General features: G+C 43.7%; 1 protein-coding gene across 4 annotated transcripts in view; it reads left to right on the forward strand.

Annotated features, from left to right (window-relative positions):
* Positions 1-26,261, forward strand: part of LOC147306239 (paired box protein Pax-7-like) — a 104,543-nt gene that overhangs the window by 68,062 nt on the left and 10,220 nt on the right. For all 4 annotated transcript variants that reach the window (XM_086276358.1, XM_086276360.1, XM_086276357.1 and 1 more), the window contains exon 8: positions 5,334-5,601. In XM_086276358.1, the coding sequence (XP_086132484.1) occupies positions 5,334-5,601 (268 nt within the window). The remainder of the gene's footprint in view (positions 1-5,333; positions 5,602-26,261) is intronic.

A 26,261-nucleotide genomic window follows, 5' to 3' on the forward strand; every position in this document is an offset into this window, starting at 1 on the left:
GTACTAAGCTATGGAAATTACTGCAAAGGCTAACAGTGTGAAATTTAATTTGATTTGTTTTTTAACTGATGGGGGAGTTGGGATTTTGAAGATGCTTGGCCTAACAAAAAATATTGATTAGTAAAATGGCATAATTACCTCTGATTGCATCAGATATTTGAATGCATACTGATACTCTTGAAATGCTTTGCAAATACTTCCTGACTAAGATTCAAAGGAAGACTGTGTTAGATATGATCAACACAAGCAACACTAGCCTTAATCGCAATTGCTATATCTGCTCACAACAAACATTCAACCTGACAGTAAGTGGTGCGTTATAGTAAAGCATGAATGAGTGTACATGTAGCATAAAATAGTTTTTATTTGGCTAGAACAATTACCATGACATAAAACTGGTGTGATGTTCACAAAGTCAAATTTCTCAGTGTTCTTCAGTGGAGAAACAATATAATGAATAATCTTATTCCAATATAGTATCTGTACCGACATTTCTTTTCTTTTCTTCTTTTTTGCCTGTCCCGTCTGGCAGTAGCAATCAGAATTATTGTCTAAAGCCCAATAAAAATCCCCAACAGATTTGATTTTCCCAAGTAGATCATTAAGGCTTTGCCATACTGGTCCACTTAATTGATCTTTATCATTAATTGACTGATTTATTGATTTATTTAAAAACATATTTTTTTTCAAACTTTTAAGTTATTACAATTGGAACAGACAGGACCAGGGGGTAGGCAAGAAAAAGACGTAGATGGAAGTTCAAGAAAAGGAGAGAGAAAGAAAAACAGAGGGGAAGAGAGACAGAGAGAAAAGACACTAAAAATCATAATCTGCTGGAAAAAAGAAAACAAGAAAAATAAGAAAACACAGTAGGGAAACCACAGCAACAACCTATAAATAACAGTGAATAATAAATATTGAATGCTGAGAGGCACACAAGACGAACAATGCTCGATATGCTTAGAGGCAGCAGCCAAGGAAAATAGTGTGTGTCTGTGAACATCCGTGCACACGGGTGAAGCACACATGGAGGAGATCCAGAAACCAGACATCTGGAGGCACGAGAGCCCAAGGATGAAAACTGGAGGGGCAGCCGCACCACCACCCTAGAGAAGAGCTGAGGTGGGTCACCCAGCAGGTACGGTGCAGAAGCCACAGGGGGCTGCGGTGACAGACTCCACCGTGTTTCAGTGGAGCCTGAAACATGGTGGAGCCTGCAGAGCCCCCGGGGCCAGAGACCCAAGATCCGAGGGTCCCCCACCCCCAGAAGGGGCCCGACTGAGCCACGGGCACCAGGCACCGCCAAGAAGCCGCCGGGAGTGAGCCAGTACACACTCCACCACCCAGACCTGGACACCGAGAACCACTAACGCACCCGACAAGTGGGGACATCAGCCAGGTGGGGGGTGACACACCTGAGGGGGCCTGAGATGTTCCCAGAGAAGTGGAGTTTAAGACCCGACCTGACACAAAGACATAAACAGGCAAACACAGACACAAACATGCCTTCCCACCCTCATACATACATATACAAATAGTCAACAGTCAATAGTCGTCCAATATGGAGAAAAACAGAAATGAACACTGTATACGCACTCACACTCCCCAAACATATTTTATACCCCCCAGGTCCAGGTGGAGACAAGCAGACTAGGGGTGGGTTTTGATTATCGATTTTCTTATTAAAAATCAATTCTAGCTTGAATAGCGTAATATTGATTCATTAAAATCCTGAATCAATTTTCAAATATTAATTTATTTTGCCCGAAACGCCAGAATCTCAGGTTAAAACTTCACAAAATTTCGACAACCACCAAACAGTTGAAACAGTAAATGAGAGCAGGTAAACAGATTCCACAAAAATATGTAAACACAAAGCACAGACCAGACGCATCAGAATCAGTGAGATGTTGGCTTTCTCACCTGATGGCACGTACATGGACATCGGGGCTGAAAGCAGACAGCTTGCAGATTCTGATGTGTCGGGTCCGTGATTTGTGTTTACATCTTTTTTTGGAATCTGTTTACCTGCTCTCATTTACTGTTTCAACTGTTTAGATTCTGATGCTGCAGGTTTCATCACTCTCCAGTCAAATTTGACCAGCACCAAAGAAGTCCAAACTACTCTTCACACTTCGCTTCACATTTCGCTTCACATAAACCTCGTCATGAATTCCCTCTTACTTTTGCTGTTTTGCTTCCACCACGATAAAAAGACACTTCATGCACAGCTCTCTCTCTCTTGCTCTCTCTCAGTGTACTTCAAGAACAGTTTCCCATCTAAAAATCTCTGTTTTCTGCATTATTCCTTGCTTATTACCCACCAGTCTACTGTTATGTACAGTGCTGTCAGCCACTGACTTCCGACAAGAAACTCTCTTTTCTACTGTTCAATACTGAAGAAATTTAAACTTTTTATAATTATGCAAAATTGCAAAACACTTAGCTGTGTCTCTAATTAAACCACTGTAACTTGGGTCTGCTTCACTTCAGCAGCATCAGGTAATGTTTATATGATGATTCACGGTTTTCTTCAGTTTTTGTTCTACTGCAGAACGTTTTTGTTCTACTGCAATATTTTTAAGGTGGTTATCTGCCATAAAAAGCTAGGCCAGGAAAATCTCCCTCATGTTTTTCTGTGTTTTATGTTCAGTTACTTTGACACAAAGGCATCTGCTGTGATGCTTACACCTTTGATAAAGTCTCACAAGTGTCAGCTTTGTTTTTATTGATATAAAAATATGGATATGTACTGAAAAATGATCAGGATTATAATATTTATGACTGTCTGGGGCAAAATTTCCCCAATTCAAATTGTATCGAATCGAATCGTGGATTGAATCGAATCGTGGATCAAATTGAATCGAATCAACTCTAGAAATCAGTGATGATACCCAGCCCTAAAGCAGACTGCCCCCGGTCGGGCAGCAGCAGGGAAGCCCAGCATTCCAGACCCCGATCAGACTGCCAACTCCTCCTCCTGGCCCCCCACCCCAGATGGCGAACAGAGAACAGGGGCCTGTTCTTCGTACGTCGCTTACTACATCCAAGATCAAATGACACATCCAAGACCAAACCATCGCGCTAACCGTGAGCTCGCTAATCCGGTTCCCCGAACACACCTGCTGTTGACGATTAGTACAGCTGGACGCAGGAATGTGACATCACTGGGTGTCGTAAAAGGGGCTACGCATCGATAGTAGAAACATTGATCGGCAACCCGCTGATTGGTCGGCGAAAATGTCGAAGGGGCGTGCTCGGTATTTTCCGGCAGCAGAGCAAGAACTCATGAGTGAGGGATTTCAGGAGTTTCAGAGTTTAATTAAAACGCAAGAGAACACTGCAAAGGCTGCAAAAGCAAGGAGAGAGGGCTGGCAGAAAGTTGCTGACAAATCAAACTCGTAGGTAATTTAATAATAATAATAATAATGGATTGGATTTATATAGCGCTTTCCAAGGCACCCAAAGCGCTTTACGATACCACTATTCATTCACTCCCACATTCACACACTGGTGGAGGCAGCTACGGTTGTAGCCAGGCTGCCATATCGCGCCATCGGCCCCTCTGGCCAACACCAGTAGGCGGTAGGGTAGATCTATCATATGACACTATATTGTCCAATATCATATGGCATTATATTATATTATAATATGTTATATTATATCCCCTTTCACATTAGAGCCACAACAGGACCCACAAGAACATGGGAACAAGTAAAAGTGGAATACAGGAGTATTCTACAGAATGGTAATATTTATCTCTTAGATTGCTTTGCGTCTCTTGGCAAGGTAATACTGGCCTGTAATACTCTGTTAGTTTGTTCATAACAGCAACCAAGAAAAGGGCAGAGGAAAAAAAGACAGGTGGTGGTCCTGCACCCCCTTGTCAACAAGTTGGTTAAGTAAATAATACCCTCACGGGAATATCGATATCTCTCTATGAGCACACTGTCGCGCTGAGCTAAAGGATCCTGTCTATCCCGCAATATACGCTGAATTCTGAGGACTCTCCTTATCAATCTTGCACCTTCCGCAATGGGTTGGTCACGTATACGGACAGGACATGGCTGCGACAGGCTTCCCAAATCCACCTTCGCTTTTATAGCCGTGGTCTCTCATCTTGATTACACGAAGTAATTTACAATTACTACTCTGAAATATGAATTACATCTGTAATAATCACATACATGTAATAGAATGTTAATAGTTCATTTCCCTTTTTTAGGAAATGACCTGTATGTATCTGTGTGACATCAATAAAAGGATGTCACGTAAGCGTAAACCTGCTCCCGAGCAGGTTTACGCTTACGGCTCTGTTGCTATGACAGCAAGTCCCGGATGAGCTTCGGGGAACCGAACGATCAAAGATCACGCGAAATCATCAACAATCTAATCCAGCTAACTTACTTAGCGAGGTACGAAGAACAGGCCCCAGGAGTGTGAAAACCCCATATCTCACTCCGGCCGCTCGTATGTGGTGTTGCAGCTTTCTGTTCTAAAGTGCATTTAAAACATGGAAGGGGCATGATAATCTCTGCCAGAAAGCAGCTGGTATCAGCACAGCCCCTCCAGAGAACAATGTCTAAATGTATTTACTATGTATTAACTCAGGGCCTTCTTGTGGTGAGGTGACAGTGCTAACCACTGTATATCTGTGTAATCCTATTCAGATACTTTCTATCTATGCTCTGAAACATGTCTGCAACTTATGAGAAATATGGGAAGGTCAAACTGGATATGAGTGCTCCAGGGTCTTCCTCCCTGTGCAGATATTGAGAGAAACTATGATCATTTGCAAAAAGCAAAGATGTGATGCTTTTTAATATTGTTCACTACATCAGGGACAAGAATTTGCTTTTATTGTGGATGGACATCATGCTATGAAAATGGAAAAATGCCCTTGACCTTGAGGATATTTTGGATGTAGATCTATTATGTGATCATTGATTATAAGTTTAATTAAATTCTGACAAATGGTCTAAGAGGAATAGCTGTTCTTGTGAACTGTGGATGGATGAGATGAAAGAGGCCTCGCCATGGTGTGAGCTTACAGGTCCTTTGGCTGCATAAGCTAATAATAAAACCACACTGAACATGCAACTTTATAAACTGTATTTTGTGCCTTTTTCTGTGACCTGCAGAGAGAAAGAACTTTGACAAATCATGTGACAGCATATCTTGTGAGAACCAATAACCTTTTGGTGGTAACAAATTAAAGCTTAGGTATTCATCAGGATGATTGAGAATTATTCTTATGCATAAGCTAGTGGTCCTCAAGATATTTTGCTCTGTTGCCTGTGGTAAATTCTGATGCATCTTCTCTTTATTTGCAGGTTATGAGCATCCTGAGTAACTCCAGTGGTGTGTCCTCACAAACACAGCACGATTTCCCAATCTCACCTCTCCACAGCACTCTGGACTCTACTTCATCCAACAGTATTTCAGCCAGCTGCAGCCAGCGTTCAGCTGAGGCCTCCATTAAGACGGTGGACAGCCTTCCCTCTTCCCAGTCTTACTGTCCCCCCACATACAGCACCACCAGCTACAGCATGGACCCATCTGTGGCTGCTGCCGGCTATCAGTACAGTCAGTACGGCCAGAGTGAGTCCTACTACTTCAGATTAACTAACAAGAATAACTTTTAAATACTTTTCCTGGGTAGAGTTCCTTATGCTTTTCCCTTTGAGCTTAGTGGTCCTATTTTCACAAATTATGCTGGCAAACTACAATTACTAGTTGTCCTTCACTGCCACTGTATGCCATGGAAAAACAAAATAACTTTTGAGCAAACATTTAATAAACTAATTCATTCTGACATTCACTGAACAAAACCTTTACAAAGGGATCAGTATGCATGGAAAAGTTGTCATAACAGCATTAATGCAGAAAATAATAAGCAGCTCCTTTATACTTGTGTTGATAAAAGCTTACTTATTACTGAGTAATTTTCTCAGTCATATAGGTACCTGCCGATATTAATAATGCCGGAATACAGCTTGCTGGCACTTTTTAGACCCATTCTTTCTAATTTTCACACATGCTTCCTTTGTTCAAGAAAGTTCCTGTCACATACCAAGTATTTTTAATGGGTATCAATAAAACTCAATAACAGACATCTATAATAATAATAAAAACTTTCTAAAACATCGGTGCTTACAGATCTGGATTTTAAGCAAACACATCATGAATTTGAAAATGAAACAGCCTTAGCTGTTTTGTAGGCATTCTACAAGTTAAAAACTAAAAACATTTAAAATTATATATATCTTCACTTTATTCACTGTTTAAGGAATGTGTATTTATAAAATCATGATAGGGAGGTAACCAGTTAGGTATACGATTTATATCAGGATTGTTAATTCAGAGGCAGGCTGTTTTTCAGGTAAAGAAGCCACTTGATGAAAGACGAATTTATCAGTTGTTCTAACAAACAGGCCTCTAATACAGGGGATTACACAGCATCCACTCTACGTTAGGAGAGCCAAAGCTAGAATGACTCTTGTGATCAGAGGGACCAACAAAGTGTTTTGTTAGTCAGCCACTCAGACAGAAGTCTCTGTGCCAACGTTCTCTTCAGGTTCATTAGCCAATGTTTCAAATTAGAGAGTTCTTCTGTAAATAACCCATCAGCTGCAGTAACCCCTAACTTGTTAGGAATAAATATGGAACACATAAGAACACATAAGAAGTTCCATTCTATTTTGTCATGACATAGGCCTAGGTGCATGTATTTGTTGTCCCTAGAGAGAGTTTTCAGTGAAAACTGTAGAAAATTTTGTAAATCATTAATGGCTGTAATAGATGCAACTGATCCACTTATTATTTGTGTTGGTTTTCTAGAGTGGGTCCTATGAATTGAAGTAATGATATGTCCTGTGTTAAGTCCTGTTGGAATTTACCTTTTATACTCCTCAGGGACACCCCAAAGAACAACTGACATAACATTTATATATACATTAGAGCAGCGGTCCCCAACACCTGGGCTATGGACCCGGTACCATTTATTTACAAACAGCATTTGCTCCAGGGAGATACAACACAATCTGTTACATTTAGCTCTTAAGGAATAACACCAATTTTGGAGATTTCAAGGGTGGTGTAGGGCTTGTACAGTCATTTGATGGAATAAAATGATCACAAAACTCAGGAATTTTAGTCGACATGCCAGAATTTGTATGTGTATTATCTTTGTCTTTATACCAAGCTTCTTATTAAATGCACGCACACACCGATTCCACTTTATTTTCTTTTTCCATTTTTCCCAGTGCTTCTTGCTCACTGGTAAAATACATACTCTGCAGCAACACAGTGCCATCTAGTGGCTGATGCAAACATAGGTCACATGTTACATCTCCCTTCTTTAAAAAAAAGAAGAAGAACAAAACAATAAAGCAACTCAGGCTTTTAAAATTTGTCAGGCAACTGAAATTACGGGAATAAACATCCTGAGCAACATCCATTAATAACATAGCATTCGGCTCAATACTGGCTACATCATTACCATAATAAACAGATGCATTTAGTGACATCATTGGAACAACAAACATGTGAACAGCTGTTTTTTTGTTTTTTTTTAGGGCAGCAATCTGCCTGCACCCTTTACAATATTACAGGTCCAAGACCTGTCTTGGTTTAGTAACACGCCCATATTGAGTCATGTATCCGGGTGTTGTAATGTCTTTATCAGGGGGCTCCACAGGCGGGGGCTGAGAAACCACAGCGCTGTCATTGCTGTTGACTGTCGATTGAATGAACTCCTCACCTCCTACGCTGTTTCTGCCTTCGAGGAGGTGATAAACTTGTCCTGTATCTGTGGTTATGTTGTAGCTTCTGGACGTGTCTGCACAACTCGTGACCACAGCTGGTTCCAGGAACCATCTTGTTGATGGAACCGGACCGGTGTGCCAGGATATAGTTGAGGCAGAGGTTGGGCTGCTCTGTTGAAATAAGTCTGCTGGCGCTGTTGGCAGACTTCTCTCCTCTCACGCACGGTTTGCTGGCAAACTACTTGTAGTTCCAACTGTTTTGGTGTTGCAGGGAGGATGGAGCGGAGTCTCTGGCTCATGAGTAGCCGTGCAGGCGACTTTAAGTTGTCCACGGGGGTGTTCTGGTATTCTAATAGGCTCAAGTAGGGATCCTTATGTTCAGCTTTGGCCTTGTCCAGTAGTTTTTTTGCTGTCTGGACAGTCTTTTCGGCTAGGCCGTTGCTCTGTGGGTAATGGGGGCTAGTAGTGGTGTGGGTGAAACTCCATGACTTTGCGAACTGTTGGAACTTACTTGAAGCATAGCACGGGCTGTTGTCACTAATCACTGACTTTGGAATACCATACCCTGGCCATGGCTGACTTTAGTTTGTGGATCACTGCTTCTGCAGTGCAGCTGTGCAGTCTTTCCAACTCGAAGAATCTACTATAGTAATCTACAATGATGATGTAGTCTTCCGAGTTCCAAGTAAACAGATCGGTTGCTATAACCTGCCACGGTCTTTCTGGTATTGCATGTGACAGCAGGGGTTCCTTGGGGTTAGCAGTTTGTCTCTCTGCTTTCCCATGCCTGGCCAAAACAGAAGGTCTCTAGCTCTGTTTTTACTCTTTTCTATGCCCATATGGCTGGATGAATCCGATCTATCATGTCCTTTCTGAGCCTTTTTGGGATGATCATTTTCTCTCCTTTAAACATGATCCCATCTATCAGTGAGATCTCATCCCTGTGGTTCCAAAACTCCTGGATGTCAGGCGGACATTGAGACCTTTTATCCGGCCATCCACTCAATGTGGTCCTTCTCAGAGTGTTGAGCTGAGGGTCCTGGCCTGTTTCGTTTCTTATCTCTGAGAGTCTCTGATCACTGACAGGCATGTTGCTGTGGACTGTGTAGCTCTGCTCATCCATTCCGTCACATAGTGATTTATCGTGGAACTATGGATTTCTGGGAGAGCGTGTCGGCTACCGGGATCTTTCCCTGGCTTGTGGATGATGCTGATGTTGTACTTTTGCAGCTGTAGTATCATCCTCTGTAGCCATGGTGGTGTTGATGCTAGTGTTTTTTTTGAGTATGGACTCTAGTGGCTTGTGGTCCGATTCAATGGACACATGTCGACCGTACATGTACTCGTGGAACCGCTTGCGGCCAAAGAGAACAGCATACAGCTCCTTTTCTATTTGGGCATTGTGAAATACACTATACACAGGTACACACACACACAGGTCTTTATCACCAGGTTCCACATTTATTTACAATTTTCCCAGGTTATGACTGAACACAGTCTGACAGCTGTCGGTCCCAGCTGAGTTCCCTTTGTCTCCGCTCCTCTCCGTCTCACTATAAAAAGGGAAGGAAACCATTATCAGTCCAAATCGCCATCAGCTGTTCTCACCGGCATCTCCAGCACCACCCCGTTGAGCCCACTGCACCACTCCTCCCCTGCAGCCGCACCCGGGACCACACCTCCGCCACAGGCATAGTTCTGCTCGGTGCTGTTAAGAGACTTGGATGCGTAGGCGACTGGCTTGCCGTCCTACAAGCATCACAGCACCGAGGATGCGTCGACCTGGAGTCATAGCGCTTTCTTGGGGTTGAAGAAGGAGAGAACTCTCTAGTGATCAGCTCCTTCATTTGTTGAAAGGATCTGTCATGGTTCTTGTCCCATACAAACTCACTGTCCTGCTTTAACAGCTGGCGGAGCGGTGCGTTTAACTCTGACAGGTGTGGGGCAAATCTTGCTAAATAATTAACCATCTCCAGCACTGTTTCCAGTTATGCCCTGTTCTGTGGGGGCGCCATGTCTTGGTCTGCTTTTACTTTTTTTAGATCTGGTTATAGTCCTTCATGTGGCAATGGGTGACCGAAATAACTGACCTCTTTGACGCAGATGATGCACTTGTCCGTGTTTCAGTTTTACACCACTCTCTCTCACGCGCTGCAGCATGGCCCTCAGGTTGTCGTCATGCTCCTGTTTGGTTCCTCCAAAGACCAACACGTTGTCCACTATGGCTGCCACGCCCCTCAGGCCCTGGTAGGTCTCATCCACGCATTGCTGGAACTCATCCTGGGCTGAGATTATGCCGAATGGCAGCCTGAGGAAGCGGTACCTGCCAAACACAGTATTAAATGTGGTTAACTGAGATGATTTGTGGCTTAGCTTAATGGCCCAGTAGCCTGATCTGGCGTCCAAAACACTAAAATACTAGGCCCCAGCAAGTTTTGTGGTGACATATTCCAAGGTGGGTAGAGGGTAATGGGGTCTTTGTATAGCCTTGTTGAGGGGTCTGGGGTCCAGACATACTCTGAGTCTGCCTGTCTTGGGTTTTTCCACGACAACAAGTGCATTCACCCAGTCCGTAGGACCTGTGACCTTGCATATTATTTGATTCATTTCCATGCTGTCGAGCTTGTCTTTGAGTCGGGCTCGCAGAGCGATGGGAATCCAACGAGGTGGGTTGACTGTGGGTGCGACGTCTGGGTTTACATGGAAACTGCATTCACCAGGAAATTCTCCTATCCCTTTAAATATGTCAGCATACTTGTCTAGTATTGCCTGCGAACTGTTAGCTGTCTTGTCTCTTTCCTCCGTCACTGCCATCACGATCCTGACCAGGTTTAGGTCACGGCAAGCTTTCATTGCTAATACAGGTGGGGCGCTTGTGTTAACAACATGGAATTCGAACGTGCGGGTTTTGTCTTTGCATTTTAGCTGACATTTCCCTACCACGCTGAGTGTCCCCCGTAATCTTTGAGCTTGTGTGAGACAGGCTTCAGTGTCACATGTGGGAAGAGTGTCTGGAACATGTTGGCTGGAATTGTGTTCGCTTGTGCCCCAGTGTCAACTTTAAACCTCACTGCCTGTGGGGGGAAACCAAGTTGCATGTCTGCATATGCTTGCTCATCATTTCTTCCTTCATTTTCTATGGTGATGCTATCAATGTAGAAACAGTCTTGCTCCTCATCTGTGTCCTCATTTGTCACTTATATGTTCGCTCTCACAGTGTGTACTGATTTGGGGTGGGTATTTGTCTGCAAAGGGAGTTTTGACCTGCATGTTCTTGCGAAATGGTTCATTTTCTTGCATTTTGCACATTGTTTTCCTTTTGCTGGGAAGATGTCTTTATTACTGTGTTGTCCGGCACAATAACTGCACGTTTTTAGTGTGTCATTAGCGTGTTCTTTTGATTTTCTTGTCTGTGCGGTTTCCTGCCAATGGCGTGCACAGTTTCCTGGCCCCTGGAGTGGCCCATAGATTTTAGCTGTTGCTTTGCTAGCTTGTGTGATAATGCTATATCTATAGCTTTCTCTAGCGTGAGCTCTGCGCCTTGGCTGAGTAGCTTTTCTCAGACGTGTGGCGAGTTAGTGGCAAATACGATGCAATCCCTGACCATTTCATCTGTATTTGGGTACCCACAGTCTTTAGCAAGCAGTTTCAGTTCTGTAATAAACTATTCAAATGCCTCATTTTCACCCTGCATCTTTTCATGGAACTTATATCTGGTGTAGATTAGGTTAGCTTTCGGTGTGATGTAATCACAGGCGACCGTGGCTCAGGGGGGTTGGGAAGCATATCTGTAACCAGAAGGTCGCCAGTTTGATCCCCGGGCTCTCTGTCCTGGTCGTTGTGTCCTTGGGCAAGACACTTTACCCTACCACCAACTGGTGTTGGCCAGAGGGGCCGATGGCGTGATATATTATTATTATTATTATTAATCAGTGTACTTATCGTAGTACGTTTGAAGCTTTTGGGAGTTGTCTGCGGTAAGGGTCCATGTGTTGTAGACATCCCCTTTCTCTTTTTTTTTTGGGTTCTTCAGTCGTCAGAATGGTTGTCTGAAGACCAACAAGGATACCCAATGGATTTACTTTGCCAAATGGATCATCACGGCCTTGCCGTATTTGTCCATTTGATCAACCTTTGTTGTTATTATTTATTTTATTTTATTTTCAGTTGTTACAGACGGGACAGACATGACTGAGGGTGTCACGGGTTACTTAGAGGATCCACTCGCAGGACTCCTGGGTAGCGTTCAAACAGAGATTGTTTATTACAGATTTTCACCAAGTGTATGTACAGACAGTGCGAGGTTAGTGCTATTTACAAGATGTGAGGGGCAGGGGTCCAGGGCTCCAGAGAAAACGGGGAAATCACACACGCGGTCAGAACAGCCTCTCTCTACTCCGCTAGCGACCTGTCACTCCTTCCACACTCCACACGGGGAAACACGGGGACGGGTCCGGGGAATCTAGGAACAAGACTGACAAGAGCCTTCACAACAATCCAGCGTTGAACAGCTGATCTCCTCCTTCTAATATACCAGCTGGTCTGATGAGGCCCAGGTGTGCACGATCCGGGAAGGCGTGGACTGAGGGCGTGAACCCGCCATGAGTTCCGCCCCGGCAAAACAGGGGAGAGGGAGAGAGAGAGGAAAAAGAGGAGAGAAGGGGGGCTAGGAGTGGAGAGATGCTGATCAGCGCCTTGCCGATCCCGCAGGTCGTGACAGAGGGATAGGGAAGGGAGAAAAAAAGATGAAAGAAAAGAAAAACAGAAGGGAAGAGGGACAGTGAGAAAGGGCACTTAAAAAGAGAAAGAAGAGAAAAAAAATCTTCTGGATCACCTGTTGAGAGAAAAAGAAGAGAAAACAAGCACACAAAAAAAGAGAGCAACATACTAAACACAACACCATCACGTTAATCTAGCTAAGTTTGTTTGCACATTTGCACGTGCACTTTGTTGTCTGCTGTCTGATAACAAAAAAAAAGTCTTCCTTAGATAGTTAGATAGTTTTTTCTTTGTTAATTTATGTTGTAATTTATGTTAGGTCAGTCTGTCTTGTCTCTGCTAGCCAGCTAACTAGGCCTCTTAGTTAGCTAGTTTAGTGTTTTCTGTTAATTTATGTTGTAAATTTATGTTGCATGTACCACCTTGGTTCCTGCAGGAACGTTGTTTCGCCTCACTGTGTACTGTTAAACTGTATATGGTTGAAGTGACAATAAAGCCAACTTAACTTGACTTGACTTGACTAAGTGTAAACAGCAGTAAATACTAAATATTGAATGTTGTTGTGTAGCAAGCAGGACCGACAGCGCACAATGTGCTTGGAAATAGCAGCCACTAAAGGTGTAGTTTATGTCTATGAACAGTGAACACCCGTGTGCACACCTGTGTGGATCACTGCGCTTGTATTCAAAAGGTTTCCCCATATAATGGTCTGCTAGAGGATGTAGAGAGCCATAGCCCTGTCTCCCAGGGCATGAAGCAGGCATGGAGGAGATCCAGGCTGCAGACATCCAGAGGCCCCATAGTGCGAGAACCCAAGGAGGACCACCGGAGGGGCATCAGTGTCACCCTCCTGGGAAGAGCTGAGTAGAGCCCCAGATGAGGGGTCACCCAGTAGCCACGGAGCAGAAGCCAGAGGGGGCTGCAGTGGCGTGCCCGCCGGCTCTGCCGGCAGCCAACTGTGCCAGAGTGAACCGAGCCGCAGGCTTAGAGGCCGGAGGCCCGAGGGCCCCCTTTGCCCTGGAGGAGGCCTGACCGGGCAACAGGCACCAGGCCCCGCCAAGTAGTCACCGGGAGTGAGCTGGTACATAGCTGAGCGCCCAGCCCCGGACACCAAGAACCACCAACGCACCGACCCCTGAGGGCATCAGTTACCGGCAGGGAGTGTGGTGAGGGGAGATAGGCCTTTGGAGGGCCTGGGAGTTCCCAGAGAGGTGGAGTGTAAGACCCGACCTGACATATAAACACAGACAAACAGGCACACACAGACACAAACATGCATTACCACCCTCATGCACACATATACAAATACTCAGCACTCACCCAACGTAGTGATACACATACATGGACACTGTACACACAATCACACTCCTCAAACAAACTCTATACCCCAGGTCCAGGTACCCTCGCCCCTGGAGGGGGAAACGGCACCTAGACCCAGGAGATGTTACCCTTTTCCCCGGGGTGGAGGCAAGCAGACGGCCCCAGGCTCCGCAGCAGCAGATCCCAATCGGACGACCAACACCTCCTCCCTGCCCCCCTGCCCCGATGGCCACCAGAGAACAGGGGTGTGTGAAGACCCCAAACCTCCCTCCTCTCGCTCATGTGTAGTGTTGCTGCGTGCTGTTCTAAGGTGCATTTAAAACGTGGGAGAGCATGGTGTTGCTGCCAGAGAGCAGCAGGTGTTAGCACGGCCCCTCCCGAGAACCCTCAATGTCTACATGAATTTAAAATTGAGAGGTGGGCACCAGTGCCCGAGGTGGGGTTGAATACACAGACCGTCCACTGGACGCCGTTAATGTGCCCACCCTCAAGGCCCTATATGTATGTGTTATGAGAGTGTGAGTAATGTGGATGTCTAAGTTGTGGAATAAAATTGAGGCACAGGTGGCCAGAAGGGGACAGAGGGAGGGATGCCTCCCCTGTTCCCTGGTGACACACCCGCACCCCAAGGCCCTACTTGTGTGGGTGTGTTGGAGCGGGAAGTGGGAGGCAGCTGGGGATGGGGAGGAAAAGAAGGGATGAGCAAGATGACCCTCCCTGGGGCCAGCTCCCCCGCTGACCCCAGTAGGAACCCCCATCCTTCGGCACCCACCAAGGCAAGGGAGCCCAGGCCCATCCAGATCGGGGGCCTACGGCAGCAGGACCCCCCAGCCCCACAGGACCCGGGGCAGCCCACCCGACCCCACCGCAGAGGAAACTGTACCCACCCTAACATTCAATCATCTCCCAGACTGCACAAGACAGTAGACACCCAGGTTAAGTTTATTCTCCACCTCTCCTATGACTCTCCCCCACCTGCAGAGTGGACTCCTGCAAGGATGGAACAAACTCCCTGTCAGTTGAAGAGCCCCCTAGTTGGGCCGATGCGCCAGAGGCCCCCTGCACCAGGGCTGAGCCTCCGTGCACCCACCCGCCACAACCTCGGCGACACACCAACAAGGACCTAAGCCCCCAAGGCCCAGCCAGAGCCCTAGCACAGAGGCAAAGCACCCCCGAACCCCAAGCCCCCACGCATGGGCATCCACTCAGGGGCAGCCAGGCTACCAGGCCAGTAACCTACGTCCGCCAGCACAGACCCTCCCCCAGCCCTGCTGCACGCAGCCACAAGGAGAACACCCTCTAAGAGCAACTAACCAGGTTATGACCACAACCCCTGGGTTAAGCCCTCCAGGGATAACGTCCCTAGGGATTCTCCAGACGCCCTAAGCCTGTCCCTACCTCCACATCAACCACAATGGCGAAGGCGGGATCAAACCACGACCCCCCACCCCTGCTAGGTGATGGAGCCAATCAAAGGAGCCCAGAGGGATTGATCTAATGTGGTGGCAGAGGTTGTCTCAAGACTAATGTGATCTATTAGATGGTTTCTATATTGGCTAAAATTAAGATTATTTTTATTTTTCCAGGTCATAAGGACCGTTTTCTTGGCTATGCATAGGGCAGTAAAAACCATGTGGACTGTATTTCGTTTCTGTAGTGACATCATCCAATTTGCCCAACAATCACACTAAAGGGGAGCATGGAATTTTACATTTCAGACACTTTGATAAGTCTTCACATATCCCGCACCAAAACCTCTGCACTGGTGGACAGAACCAAAGAGCGTGGATGTAATTGTCTGGTGTATTGCTTTGACAGTGTGAGCAGTTGTTGGAAGATGTAAAGCCCATCTGGAACATCTGATGACCTATATAGTGCACTCTATGTAGTATTTTGTATTGTATTAATTGCCACCCGTCGTTTCTCACCGACCCATAGAAGAAGGTAGCTGCATTTGTCTGCCTCCTCCTTCCCTGAAAGAGGACCAGTGGACATTAACTCGGCGTGCTGCTTGAAGCGCCGCCATGCCTCGGGCAGGTTGCTAGAGTCCCAATCCATGCACGGTGTGGGAACGCCATAAGCCTCCATGTCTGCGCTGTCCGACGGTGAGGGATTGCTTAGAAAACCGCTACTCTGACACCATGTATTATCTTTGTCTTTATACCAAGCTTCTTATTAAATGCACGCACACACCAATCTCTGCTCCGATCCCACTTCATTTTCTTTTTCCATTTTTCCCGGTGCTTCTTGCTCGCCGGTAAAATACATACTCTGCAGTAACACAGTGCCATCTAGTGGCTGATGCAAACATAGGTCACATGTTACAGTATGGACAGTATCACAAAGCATCTTACAGCTGTAATCAGCATCAGGAAAATAAGGGTCTGATACAAAGGTTTCTGAGGTAATTTGTTTGGTTGTGAAATTGGTATGCTGTTCTCATACGTTATGTTTGACATAAGACTAGGTAAAGGTTTAAAACTTTACTGGAAGGAATGCCTTAATTATTAATGCCAGCTTTTCCTGTGTTTGTGATGTCGTGGGAATGTCTGTCGTGTAAAAAATTATGAGAAAAGTCACATCCAGTGCCACCAGAACTGAAAAACACGAGGAACATTTCAGGTCACATCTGACTTGTTGTTTAATCAGGTGCTGTCTGTGTTCCATTGATGAGCCCTTGTTAGAGGATTGTGTTTTTTCATCTCTCTCTCTCTCTTTGTTCCAACATAGGTTAAAGCGGTAGAGCATGTCTTGCTCAACATCAATGTAGTACTCTTTTTAACCACTTTGGGGTATGATTGGTGTTCTGAAATTCTCTTGCAATGACTAGCATGAAACCAAGTGACTTGATCTTTAACGTTAGCTGCTGTCTGGGATGTTAGTAGTAACTGAAATAGTCCCTTACACTGTCTTGATGCATGCTCAATCATCCAGGTAAGAAGATCCCCAAAAGTTGATTCTGATCATCTGGATGTAAGGTTTTCAGTGGAAGAAACATTTCGTCACTCATCCAAGTGACTTCTGCAGTCTCAGCTGACTGCAGGTTTCCCCAACCTTATAAATAGCACATTTGCATAATGACTGACACTAGCACCACTGACTAACAATGGGCCATGAGGTCAGTTTCATGGTCATTAATATGCATATTGTCATGACCATTGATCAGTGACCATTGATCAGTGACCACTGATCAGTGACTGATCAGTGACCACTGATCAGTGACCACCAATCAATGGCCATGAGTACCATTCACAGAGAGTTGGGGAATGGCTGCAATCACACCGATGTTGGACTCTGTAGTTTGTTTAGCTGTATGTCCTCCTTAAATTGCTGGCTACCTGAGTGGTCTTCAAAAAATGATGTGGGCTTTATAGGTACTTGGAAAACTTCCTGGAGGAAACTGGTGTTGTTAGGAGAGACGGCATCCATCCCACTTTGGATGGAGCAGCTCTCATTTATAGAAATCTGGCCAAATTTATTAAACCAAAACATGAGTATCCAGAGTTGGGACCAGGAAGCAGAGTTGTAGTCTTACATGTCTCTCTGCAGCTTCTCTTCTCCTGTTATCCCACCAAAACCTCATCCCCTTAGAGACTGTGTCAGCTCCCAAACAGATAAAAATCAAATTCAAAACCAGCAAAAAATGACTTAAACATAAAAAAAAATCATAAAAAAAGAACAATACAGTATCCACATCTGCACCAAAGAGTAAAACAGTGAAATGTGGATTATTAAACATTAGGTCTCTCTCTACCAAGTCTCTGTTGGTACATGACTTAATAATTGATCAATAAATCGATTTACTTTGCCTTATAGAAACCTGGTTACAGCAGGATGATTATATTAGCTTAAATGTATTAATACCCCCGAGGCATTCTAACTATCAGAATCCTCAAGGCACAGGCAGAGGGGTTGGCTTGGCAGCAATTTTTCACACCAACCTATTAATCAACCAAATACCCAGACAGACTTTTAATTCATTTGAAAGCCTGATGCTTAGCCTTGTCCACCCCAGCTGCAAAACTCAGAAACCAGTTATTTGTAATATTCTATCATCCACCTGGGCCTTACACAGAGTTTCTGTCAGATTTCTCAGACTTTTTATCTGATTTAGTGCTTAACTAAGATAAAATAATTATTGTGGGTGATTTTAACATCCATGAAGATGCTAAAAATGACAGCCTCAACATGGCATTTAATCTGTTACTAGACTCAATTGGCTTCTGTCAAAATGTAAAAGAACCCACCCACCACTTTAATCACACTCTAGATCTTGTTTTAACATATGGCATAGAAACTGAACATTTAACAGTGTTTCCTAGAGTATTTAAAAGTAGAATGGGGGGCAGAGCCTTCAGTTTTCAGGCCCCTCCCCTGTGGAACCATCTTCCAGTTTGGATTCAGGAGACAGACATTATCTTTACTTTTAAGATTACACTTAAAATTTTCCTTTTTGCTCAAGCATATAGTTAGGGCTGGATCAGGTGACCCTGAATCCTCCCTTAGTTATGCTGCAATAGGTGTGCAATAGGCTGCTGGGGGATTCCCATGATGCATTCAGTAATTATTCTTTAGTCACCTTTCTCACTCACTTTGTGTTAATAGACCTCTCTGCATTGAATCTTTTTTGTCATTAATATATGGCTCACTTCCACAGCATTTCTTTTATCCTGTCTTACTTCTCTCACCCCAACCGGTCACAACAGATGGCTGCCTCTCCCTGAGCCTGGTTCTGCTGGAGGTTTCTTCCTGTTAAAAGGGAGTTTTTCCTTCCCACTGTTGCCAAAGTGCTTGCTCATAGGGGATCATATTATTGTTGTTTTTTTCTCTGTATGTATTATTGTAGGGTCTGCCTTACAATATAAAGCACCCTGAGGAGACTGTTGTTGTGATTTGGTGCTATATAATTACAGTTGAATTGAACTGAATGTTTTGGGTCACTAGCATGCTGCAAGAACCCATCTTCAGTGTTCTCACTGAGGAAAGGAAGTGCTCATCCAGGTGCTCATCAGGTTTACACCTTTGCCATAATTGTGATGCGGAGCTTACTACTACTACAATTATGGCATTGTGTCATGGTCCTGGGTCTATTACCCAGCTATTTTGAAGTTCAGTTTAAATAATTACTCATTGTACCTAGTTCTCAGTTGCTTTAGTTTAGTTCTTCCTTCAGTTCTCTTATCCCACAGACATGAATAATATGTAGTACTGGTTTCTTGCATTTGTACAATTTCTCTAAAATTGAAACATCCTTTTTCACAGAGATGCTGAAAAATTGGTTTACTTATGTTTTACACTTTTTAACTGAAAGATTTAAAATGGGTTTTTTTTGTCCTGGGTTTTTAGATGTTTCCCTTCAAATTTCTATCAGTTAAAAGAAGATTTTCTATGGTCATTGTCTAATATGACATTTAGGGTATGGACATGACCATCCACCCCATTCTTCCTTTTTACAGACAGATTTAATAGCTTGCTTCTGGCATTTACAGTTCTGTGAAAAAGTGTTTGCCCCCTTCCAGTTATGTTTTTTGTATGTTTGTCATGCTTAAATGTTTCAGATCATCAAACAAATTTAAAAGTTAGTCAAAGATAACACAAATGAAAATAAATGTAGGCTTTTATTATTAGGGGGAAAAAATGTTATTGCCAATGCTTGGTTACAGTTTTTTTGCTGTAATAATTAACACCTTCATTTAGGAACTGCATTTTGTGTGTGTGTGTGTGTGTGTGTGTGCGTGCGGGGGTGGGGGGTGTGGAGGGGTGGGGGGGTGAATCTATGCTAATATTTGCAGTTTTTTAATGATTTGAAACATTAGATTGTGACAAACATGGAAAAATAAGGACTGAGGAGGGGGCATATACTTTTTCACACCACAACTTACTCTTCTGTTTCAGGAAGCTCCTGACAGATTAAAGTGCATAATGTCAAAAAAGCTGACATGACTGCCCGTGCGAATTTCTGTTTGTTCCTATGTGTTATCAGGCTTTATCTCAGAGGCAGAAAACTCTCAGTGTGACTGCTTAACAGGGATTTAAGGTATAAACCTACCTGACAGGAAAAAAACAGCTCCCTTTGCAGGGCCTTCTAAGCCCCTGTGAAACACACACACACAAATACATGCATTTGCTCCCCCGCATGCTGTCTAGGTGACTGGCATTTTGGCAGACAGACCTGCCCACCCAAAGGTGCTCTTCTTTCTCTCTCATTCATCATCACAGTAGTGACAGTTTCCTTTCTATGCCCACAAGCTACTTAACTGACATGCCTTACTTATCTTCTCCCCATAACTAAAACACACATATACAACCCACACACAACATGTCACATAACATCTATCATAAAAGAGAACCTATCACCAGCTGAACCAGGGAGGGGCAACATTTACCAGTCTGAGAGAAAATATGCTAAGCATTAATGTCAGCTTTCTAAAAACTACATTTATTCTAGTGACTGCTTGCCTCTCTGTGTTTGGGTATATAAACCAAATTGTTGACTTCTTTGTGTCTGTCTGTCAAATGTAGTGTCTTCTTATTAATCTGTATGATTGGATATATAATAATCTGTTCTGTGACAATAGATGTTAAAGAATTAGTGTGGTGACATTTTATATCCTGTTTTTCTGTCATAGTGACTGTGTCCTCATGACAAGTAATAAGGACACCGCCTTATTTTGAGAGCTTCACTCAGAAACTATTAATAACTTCTCACATAACAACACTGTTGCACTGATGTTCTTTTATTACAATGAACATTAATTATTGACTTTCTAACTCACTGCTGGCACTCTTTTGGTGTTGTGTGTGTTGGTAGTGGTTGGTGGCCCACGATCATGGTCTGCTGCTGCTAACTGATCATTTTGCTCAATAGATAATAGATAACTCTTTATTGTCATTGCACAGTCATACATAGTACAATAGTACAATGAAATTGGAAAACTGTCCTACGTCGGCACTACATGTAACACAACACGATACAACACATCACAACGCAACACAAACAACACAACACAGTATAATAACTTAGTAATAAAAAATTAGAATAATGTGCAATAATTTGTATTGCACACTGTTATTATTGCACATTAATTATTATTGCACCTTGTTACAGATATAAATATTATTATTATTACTGTTTTTACCGTTGTTAACCCCCCCAAAAAAGTCCAGGTAGGTAGCCAGTCAGATCAGCTATTTGCATTGATCAGGGCTATTGCCTGTTGTAAAAGCTGTCCTTGAGTCTATTTGTTCAGGACCTCAGCAGCCTGAACCTCCTGCCAGATGGCAGCAGCTTAAACACCCCGTGTCCTGGGTGTGTACCGTCCCGTAGGATGCTGCGTGCCCTCTTGAGACAGCGAGTGCTGTACAGGTCCTTCAGGGAGGGAAGAGGATGTCTAATGATTTTTTTGGGCCATATTGATGACCCCTGGAGTGCCTTTCTCTGTGCTGTGGTGCAGCTGGAGAACCACACACCGATGTAATATGTCAGCACACTTTCAATGGAGCAGCGGTAGAAGACGGTTAGCAGCTCCTTCTTCAGGTCTGTTTTTCTGAGGATTCTCAGAAAGTGGAGAAGCTGTTGGGTCTTCTTTAAAACCGCATAGGTGTTACAGCTCCATTGGAGGTCTGTGTCTATGTGCACACCCAGAAACTTGAAACTGGAGACCCTTTCCACACACTCCCCGTTGATGCTGACAGGCTGCAGCTCAGACTTCCTCCTTCTGAAATCAACTACCAGTTCTTTTGCCTTGTTGGTATTGAGGTCCAGGTTGTTATCTACACACCAATCTGACAGCATCTGAACTTCAGCTCTGTACGCCGTCTCATCTCCCCCAGAGATGAGCCCCACCACGGTGGTATCATCTGCAAACTTGATGACTGCGTTGTCTGGGTGGAAACTAACACAGTCATGTGTGTACAGAGTGTACATTATAATCTTCATAGAAACCTATTGCATATTACAAAATATACATGAAAGCATATATTAAAGCATACATTAAAGCATATATTCTCCTTAAATAGCTAAAAATTATAGGTATAGTGTTTTTTATTTTAATCAGGTTTGCTAGCTTAACTACTTGCAGTATTAGTAAGGGCTTCCAGCTGTTTGACCAATACTCTCCTTCTCTGTTTGCCAAATATTTAGTTATCACATCACATCAGAATCTGTGAGCTGTTGTGCCGTCGGAGCTGAAAACCAACAGCTCACAGATTCTGATCCTTCAGGTCCACGCTCTGTGTTTTTGTCTTTGTGCGGAATCTGTTTACCTGCTCTCATTTGCTTGTTTGTTGCTCATTTGCTCATTTGTTTTAGCTGTTTGGCGGTTGTTGAAATAGTTTTGTGATTCTGGTGTTTCTGGCAAAATGCATTTACAGTGGGGCAAAAAAGTATTTAGTCAGCCACCGATTGTGCAAGTTCCCCCACCTAAAATGATGACAGAGGTCAGTAATTTGCACCAGAGGTACACTTCAACTGTGAGAGACAGAATGTGAAAGAAAAATCCATGAATCCACATGGTAGGATTTGTAAAGAATTTATTCGTAAATTAGGGTGGAAAATAAGTATTTGGTCACCTCAAACATGGAAAATCTCTGGCTCTCACAGACCTGTAACGTCTTCTGTAAGAAGCTTTTCTGTCCCCCACTCGTTACCTGTATGAATGGCACCTGTTTGAACTCATCATCTGTATAAAAGACACCTGTCCACAGCCTCAAACAGTCAGACTCCAAATGCCGCCATGGCCAAGACCAAAGAGCTTTCGAAGGACACCAGGAAAAGTATTGTAGACCTGCACCAGACTGGGAAGAGTGAATCTACAATAGGCAAGCAGCTTGGTGTGAAAAAATCAACTGTGGGAGCAATCATCAGAAAATGGAAGACATACAAGACCACTGATAATCTCCCTCGATCTGGGGCTCCACGCAAGATCTCATCCCATGGGGTCAAAATGATCATGAGAACGGTGAGCAAAGATCCCAGAACCACACGGGGGAACCTGGTGAATGACCTGCAGAGAGCTGGGACCAAAGTAACAAAGGTCACCATCAGTAACACACTACAACGGCAGGGAATCAAATCCAGACGTGTTCCGCTGCTGAAGCCAGTGCATGTCCAGGCCCATCTGAAGTTTGCCAGAGAGCACATGGATGATACAGCAGAGGATTGGGAGAATGTCATGTGGTCAGATGAAACCAAAGTAGAACTTTTTGGTATAAACTCAACTCGTCGTGTTTGGAGGAAGAAGAATACTGAGTTGCATCCCAAGAACACCATACCTACTGTGAAGCAAGCTAGAAGACTGGCAATCTTGCTGGGTATCCAGTTACGGAAGCAACACATTAACAAGACAATTCTGAGTAACACCAAAGTTACTTTCCCTAGTAACTAGTTACTTTGAAAGTAACGAGTAACTTGAAGTAACTGAGTTACTTTTGATAGAAGTAACTAGTAATGTAACTAAGTTACTAATTTAAAGTAAAGTAATTTAAAGTAACTTATTATATTTATTATTATTTGCAGCTAGCAGGTTGTTAATGCTATCCATCAAATCTAAAAACACTATGTTAATACATGGAGAGCCTATACGAGATTTTGTAGCGATTTCGTATAGAAAACTATTTTACGCGTATATTTAAAACATGTCCGCGGCTCCGAACCGTAGTAAATGGTAAATGGCCTGCATTTGTATAGCGCTTTTCTAGTCCATAGGACCCCAAAGCGCTTTACACTACATTCAGTCATTCACACATAGGCGATAGCAAGCTACATTGTAGCCACAGCTGCCCTGGGGCGCACTGACAGAGGCAAGGCTGCCGGACACAGGCGCCACCGGGCCCTCTGACCACCACCAGTGGGCAAACATGGGGTTAGTATCTTGCCCAAGGATATTTGGCATGCAGCCAGGATGCAGCCTGGGTTCGAACCACCGACCTTCTGATTAGTGGCTGACCTGCTCTGCCACCTGAGCTACAGCCACCCCGTAAAGGGACCTCTGGCTAATATGTCGGGTTCCGTGTCAGGCTCGTAGCCGAAAACTAGCTTTACTTTGTTGTCTGGGTCAACTTTGCTAGCGAGAGGCTGTGTGCCCGGCCTGGAGGCTGCGGTCTGTGACCGGCTCTCGGTGCTGACGGCTCCGTGTTATAGTGTTTCCTCACTTGGCTCACTTGGCTCATGTGAACCCAGCCCAATTTTTACTCTTTAACCTTCGCTGACCCTTAAAAATGCATCCCTTTAGAGCCCTGGGGACCAAAAATGGTCCCGCCCCAAAAGTGTAATAAAAAGATTATATATTCATATTTTTTCCAATTTAAATTGGTCAGTCTTTTAAAACTACTTCTCCCTGAAATATTCATATAAAGTTTTAATTATATTTTCGTTGTTTTAACCCTTTAAATCCCAGTTTTATTACATGAGCGCCCTGTTTTTTTAGCCCCAAAAAACAAAAAACTAAATATTTTCCAAAAAAAACATTTGAAGTAATATTTGTTTGTTATTATAATTAGGCCTTTAGGTGGACCAAAGATTGGCACCAACAGTCATTTCGATCGCCTTTTATTTTTTTTGCAGGAGCGCATTTCATAAAATGCACACCCTATCGGTCCTAATCGACCACGCCCAAAAAAGTGCTATAAAAAATTTATATATTAATATTTTATTCCACTTTAAATTAGCCAATCTTTTAGACCTACTTCTCCTTGAAATATTCATGTCAAGTTTTAATTACATTTCGCGGATTTTAACCCTTTATATCCCGGTTTCGTCACATGAGCGCACTGCTTTTTTTGCCCCAAAAAACATAAAACTTGAATATTTTCCAAAAAAAACATTTAAGGTAATATTCAATTGTTATTATAATTAGGCCTTTAGATGGACTAAAGATTGGCACCAACATTCATTTCGATCGCCTTTTATTTTTTTTTTCAGGACCAGAAAATGGTCTCCAGGCGGCAAATGCTCCTCCTCTAGGCCGAAATAAGTGCATGTTGCCGGGGTAAGTCGCGACGATCACCGGGGCACGATCACCGGGGACTGCTTTTTCCAGCCCACACATCCGATACCACGTGACAACAAATACGTCATTTCCTGTTGACTAAAAAAAAAAAAAAAGCACCCTCTAACGGTCCTAGGGACCAAAAAATGGTCCCGCCTGATCATCGGGCGAAGCCGCTGCTGCACGCCGGAAATGAGGCTTCGTTTCCCACAGGTCTGTCCAAGCAGCCCGCTGTTTTCCAGCAGGGATCAAATGTGGAGCAAGGGCGCCACCCGGTGGACAAATAAAAAATTACAACTCTAAGGCTCATAGACCAAAACGAGACGGAAACATAAGTAATCACCAAGACATTAACGGTAATAATTCTGCAGTGAAAAATAGCGTTTATAATGGAAGTCAATGGGCCAAAAATGGTCCCTAGGGCTCTAAGAGGATGTGTATTGTTAGCTTAGCCACTGAAGCTAATTTAAGGAAGTCAGACTTGAATTTTGAAATGAAATTATGCCAAACTTTTTTTTAGAGAATTTGGCTATATTCCATTCAACACAGTGCAAATGGCTTGTAACTGAAAAACTAAAGGGACCAAAAATGGTCCCAGGGCCAAAGAAGGGTTAAGTGTGCGTGTGTGTGTGTGTGGGGGGGGGGGGGGGGGGGAGATATGTGTGTATTCACATCATTTATGTTAATGAGAGTGCGGGGAGTGAGTTGGAGGGTGGGGTGGGCTGCTTTTAACTATGTAAAGCACTTTGTGCTACATTTTTTGTTTGAAAAGTGCTTTATAAATAAAGATTGATTGATTGATTGATTGATTTTCAAACAGAATGTAGGGATCGGTGGGTTAGCCTGTTCCCATTTCTGAGGTTAACATGTAATATGTTCCGAAATGTTTCAGTACTGTAACTAAATTACATTTTTCAATAATGTGGTAATGTAGCACATTCCTATCCTAAATTCAGGTATTACATCACAGTTAAAATGATGTCATTGTTTGCATTGCAAACGTTCCTTGGTAATCTGTAATCTCGATAAAAAGAGAAAAAAAATATATAAACAAATTTTTTTTTCCTCCTGCACTTGTGCTACAATCAGCCTATTTAGATTGCATCTATGTCATGGCTATTAAAATCATCTTATATCAAGGGCCACATACTTGATATATGTGGCCCTTGATATACAGTAAGTCCACGGAATGGTGAAATTCCAGTTTCTGTCAGTTTAAAAAGTATAACTATGCATTCAATCTATTAGATAGGAGCGATCGTGGCTCAAGAGTTGGGAGTTCGCCTTGTAATTCGAAGGCTGCCGGTTCGAGCCCTGGCTTGGACAGTCTCAGTCGTTGTGTCCTTGGGCAAGACACTTCACCCGTTGCCTACTGGTGGTGGTCAGAGGGCCCGGTGGCACCAGTGTCCGGCTGCCTCGCCTCTGTCAGTGTGCCCCAGGGTGGCTGTGGCTACAATGTAGCTTGCCA

This window comes from Aulonocara sp. 'chitande type north' Nkhata Bay, linkage group LG20, assembly GCF_057382095.1.
Source record: "Aulonocara sp. 'chitande type north' Nkhata Bay isolate Kocher_YH1m ecotype deep benthic linkage group LG20, A_spYH_male_GT1.1, whole genome shotgun sequence".
Taxonomy (NCBI): domain Eukaryota; kingdom Metazoa; phylum Chordata; class Actinopteri; order Cichliformes; family Cichlidae; genus Aulonocara; species Aulonocara sp. 'chitande type north' Nkhata Bay.